General features: G+C 45.3%; 1 protein-coding gene across 1 annotated transcript; it reads right to left on the bottom strand.

Annotated features, from left to right (window-relative positions):
• Positions 1 to 750: 750 nt before the first annotated feature.
• heyl (hes related family bHLH transcription factor with YRPW motif like) lies at positions 751 to 4,534 on the bottom strand (the record flags this gene model as incomplete). The annotated part of the gene is made up of 5 exons (XM_080734801.1): positions 751 to 1,460; positions 1,624 to 1,705; positions 1,836 to 1,919; positions 2,060 to 2,126; positions 4,455 to 4,534. The coding sequence occupies 5 exons, from the start codon at positions 4,532 to 4,534 to the stop codon at positions 751 to 753; spliced, it is 1,023 nt and encodes a 340-aa protein (XP_080590927.1).
• Positions 4,535 to 4,769: the final 235 nt, after the last annotated feature.

Raw genomic sequence — 4,769 nt, 5'->3', positions numbered from 1 at the left:
GTAGTTGCCTTGCCACCATGGCAAGTAATCTATAGCTGCAAAGTCTCTGCAGGGAGTTGATTGCTGTGCTGAGAGGGAGAAAACAGCCACTTGTGTTGTTGGGCACCCCACACGCACACACACACACACGCGCGCACAAACACGCACGCACACTCATGCACGCACGCACGCTCAGAGTAAAAGAAGAGACAAGATTTAAGGCACTTAGTCTTTATATAGATTTTTTGTCACACATTCCTTGTCAACTCGACAGAATCAAAAGAAATCATACGTATAAATGATTTGATAAACCAACAGCAAAATATCACAGTAGAAAGATGGGACTGTCTCCATTATCTTTGTCATTTATGGCTCGGCTGTACAATGTTTGTGTGTGTGTGTGTGTGTGTGTGTGTGTGTGTGTGTGCGTGTGCATTTGTGTGTGAGCGTGCACATTCACGTCTGTATTATTGATTTGTCTGTGGAGGTTCATAAACATGTCATCCTTGGAAGCATCTCTTCTTTAATTCTTCCTTATCAGACATTTCTTCATATCCACGCTATTCTTCATTTATCCTTAAGTTGATTGTTTTTGATTATCTAAAACATCACCATTCAGTCTGATATGGCTTTATAGTCCCTCTGGCTTATAGAGACAGTGAAGAAACGTCCATTATAAATTTCAACGCCGTCCTACTCGCTCTACCGTGCATGTATGGACTCTGTGTGCGCTGCATAGTGTTCGTTTGGAGTGGGCCGGCTGAGTTCCCCTCAGAAGGCCCCGATCTCAGTCCCCCAGCCCGGTGTCGACTTGGCTGATCCTCCCATGGCCCTGCGCTGGGCCGTGGGAGACCCCAGAGGTGCGAAGGGCCTGAAAGAGACTTGTGGAGGGCTGGAGGATGACGTAGTGGAGAGAGACGAGGAAGTGGAAGAAGGAGAGGAGGATGACGGGGTGAGCAGAGCCAGAGGCGAGGCCCTGGAGGCGCTGTGAGGGGAGAGTTGGGTGGGTCTCTGAGCCGAGGAAGGGGCGAGGGCAGGTGAGCTGGGGGGCAGAGAGGGCACCCTGCGGATGGCAGCGAGGCCGGCCGGAGTCAGGAGCTGAGGATGAGCCCCCTGCTGGCAGCCGGCCAGCGGAGCCAGGCGGAGGGCAGCGTGTGACGGGTAGCTTCCCAGGAGGGCCAGCTCTCTGCGGGCCCCGGGAAAGGCAGGCGAGGAGGAGGCTGGCCCACCCGGAGAAATCTGAGGGAAGGAAGCCCAAGGCCAGGGAGGAAAGGGCAGGGCAGAAGCAGGGGCCGTCTGGAGAAGCAAGGGGTCCAGCTCGCTGGCGCAGTGCGAGAGGTGGGAGACCAAGCGTGCTCCAATGGGGTCCGGGGAATCGGCCCCTCCCTCCAGGGAACTGAGGTACCGCACCACCTCCCCGACGCATTCCCTGAACCCCAGCGTCCTGTAGTCCACTGCTAGAGCCCTCGCATCAAAGTATCCTGAGAACGCGTTTGAGAACAGGGTAGGGTAGAGAGAGGAGAGAGATTAGATACGGTATACAGATATACAGTATTTCTTTTTAAAAGGCTGTCAAAGACGATACTTTATATCCAGTTATGGCTGGTGACATGGAGAGGAGAGCACCAGGCTCTGATGTCTCACCTTTCCCCCCCATGGCGTGTAGAAGCTTGAGGTGATCCACAGTCATCTGCAGAATCTCTGCCTTCTCCAGCTTAGATGAGCCCTGAAAACGAGAACGTGATAAAAATATGTTTAGCCCACCACATTGTATAATACTTTCATCATATCACATTGATAAGTGGCACTTAGAACCCTGTATATATATAAAATATGTTTTACTGGTCAGCAGGTACCTGTTTCTCAAAGGCACTGGGTACCAGTCTCCTGAGCTCCGATAGGCTGTGGTTGATCCTGTCCCTGCGTCGTTTCTCTATGATCTAAATGACAGCGGGAACAAAGGGGGCGTCAGAACCAGACCAAAACAGGACAACAACAAGACATTCAAGTCAAAGAACGTGAGCCATTGAACTATACCACGGAGAAGAATAGAACAAAGTCAGAATGCCGATCGACTCACCCCTCTTCTCTTCTTGCGGGCCATAATCTGTGAGGTACTGCCAGGGGACATGGACCCTGTGACTGGGCTGTATGAAATAGAGGGAGAGAGAGAGAGAGAGAGAGAGAGAGAGAGAGAGAGGGAGAGAGAGAGAGAGAGAGAGAGAGAGAGAGAGAGAGAGAGAGAGAGAGGGTGGGGGACCACAGCAAAAAGAATGTTAACTTTGATGCCCCTGCATATTGTTACTGTTACCCTCACTAATAGGACACAGAGGCAAGATGGCACATCAGCTCCCCTCAATCTAATTTCTCTTTTGGGTCCACTGAGGCACAGGAACGCCTGGGAGGAAAGGGTTGGACGATGTTTTGGTTTAATGCGTTTCTGGACATTAGTCTCAGTCAAATGACATGCTGTTCTCCTTCTATCCTTCGCAAAAAGCACTTTTTGAGAGATGATTATATAGCCGCGGGGCATCGCTTTTGCTCACACAGGGCTGATCTCTCCAACATGCAGTCTGGGTTCTTGGGCTGCTCAGAACGCAGTCACTCAATATGGATTCTGTTTGTTTGCGAGATCTCATCTTACAGGCTTAAAAGAGCCTGACAGCTCTGAGACGCTTTTCAACTGCCTCACCAAAGACTTATTGCGTTTCTATTAGATTTTAACATGAGCCGTGCCAATACATCTGTGTGTTTTTATTTAGGTTTGATGGTTGATGGTGCAGTCTTGAAAAGGGGGACACTGTCTTCTGTTCGCATGTCATGTGGCAATGTGATTTATACAAATGTGCTGCAGTATTTATTTATTTACCAGCTGGTTTGTGAGTTTGTGGCGCCTGATGTAACCAATATCACTTTGTTTGTTTGCATTTCAAATGCGTGGTTTCAAATAAATTCTAATGGTTAATTCTATAATTTTCTACATTGATGAAAAGCAGGGGTAAAGATAAGTCAAAAGAAACTTGTAAATAACATTTCTTTCTGTAGTATTATACTAGTATATTAGTCAGTCATTTTATCACTAAATTAAACTGGGCACAATTTAGATTAAATATTGTCCATTAATTTAGAAGTATCTAATAGCTCAAGAAAATAAGCATGAATTTCATGAATTAGAGGAATTTTGAAACGTTTACATGCTACCGGATAACAAATATTAGTGGCATCTAAGATGGACATTTTAATATCTAACTCAAAAACAATGCAATTCATGACAGTATTTCCTAACATTTTGGTAAATGTTAAACAGAAATGTTAAAGTTAAACTATGTTAAAGTGAACTTGAATGTGTGAGTACAGGGCAGAGCCATGAAACATCCACTCATTTATCCTCTGATTTAATCTTCATGGCATAGATTGTTTTTTTGTTATGATTTTTTATGATCATTTTATATGTTAACTAAATGACAATTTTATGGCTTAGCAGGATAAACGTTATAATAAGCTTTGGGGCGAAATTAACAGTTAGCTTTTATTATAATCTACGTTTTCATTTGGAGAGAAGGCACTAAACAACAGTAAATATGAATATTAACCACTCACATAATTACAAAGGTTTTTGTGTGTGAGTGTGCATCATTATAAATAATACATAAGTCAGTTTTTCTAAAACATTAGTCATTATATCAGTACGTATAATAATGCTAATGTCCGGTGTATTTTTACTTCACTTTATCCTTGACATCACATCACTGCTTTTGAAATGACAGGCCTCACCTGAATCCATGCTTAGCAAAACCTGTATGTATTCGACAACGCAAAGGAGCAGGCATGACTGTTAAACTTAATATAACTGAATAGAAGAATGTTTGAGATTTGCTTGTATACATAACATATATCCTTTTTTATAGACTACTAAAACTGTCACAGTCAAGGTTTACTGTAAAATGAACCAATATAAAGGCGTGAAATGGTTCCATGCGATAAAAAGCAGTAGGCCTGGCTATTGCTCATCTAAACTCTATCATAGTTCTATCAAACTTTTCTGAGGTCAAAACATAACCTCCCCCCCCCCCCCCCCCCCCCCCCCCCCCACACACACACACACACACACACAATAACCCTACTGTGTCCGTGACAGTTGACCTTTCAGCATCATACGGTTTCAAAGCACCTACATGTCACGAGAATAACCATAATAACTTGAAAATATGTTTTTCCTCTGAGATGCTCTGACATCCAATGGGACAACAGTGCTTCAGTCTAAGGCAGTGTTTCTCAAAGAGGATTCCAGGGACTCTGTGGGTTCCTTTATGGGGGTCTACATGGACCCATACAAGTCTGTAACTCTGACAGTGTACAAATGGAACCAAATGGACCCTAAGTACACTGTCACAGTTAAGGGGAAAAGTTAAGGTGTAAAAGTTTGAGAAACACTGGTCTAAGGTGTGAAGGAACGGTGGATGAACGGTCCTCACCAGAAGCCGTCCTCCTGTCCCACGTCGATGAACTCGTCTGTGTCCGAGTCTGGCGAGCTGTAGTCGTGAGGTCTCTTCATCTCTGGGTTGACAGATGGAGAGATTGATGGATGGATGGGTGAAGGAGAGCAATGCGTTTGGCGCCTGGAGTCTTTTCCCTCCTGCAGTGATGCTGTAAAGACAGGGCGCCTTCTGGAGCAAATTGCCCACCCTCTGCGTCCCTCGCACTCTCCCTTTCTCTCTGTCTCTCCCTCTCTCTATTTCCTTTTTGTTATGATTGAGAAGGAAGCTTTGTTGTCCTCTGTTACAGCCTGT

Source organism: Nannobrachium achirus (assembly GCF_963921795.1).
Source record: "Nannobrachium achirus genome assembly, chromosome: 10".
Taxonomy (NCBI): Eukaryota; Metazoa; Chordata; class Actinopteri; order Myctophiformes; family Myctophidae; genus Nannobrachium; species Nannobrachium achirus.
This window is presented reverse-complemented; position numbering and strand designations above follow the sequence as displayed.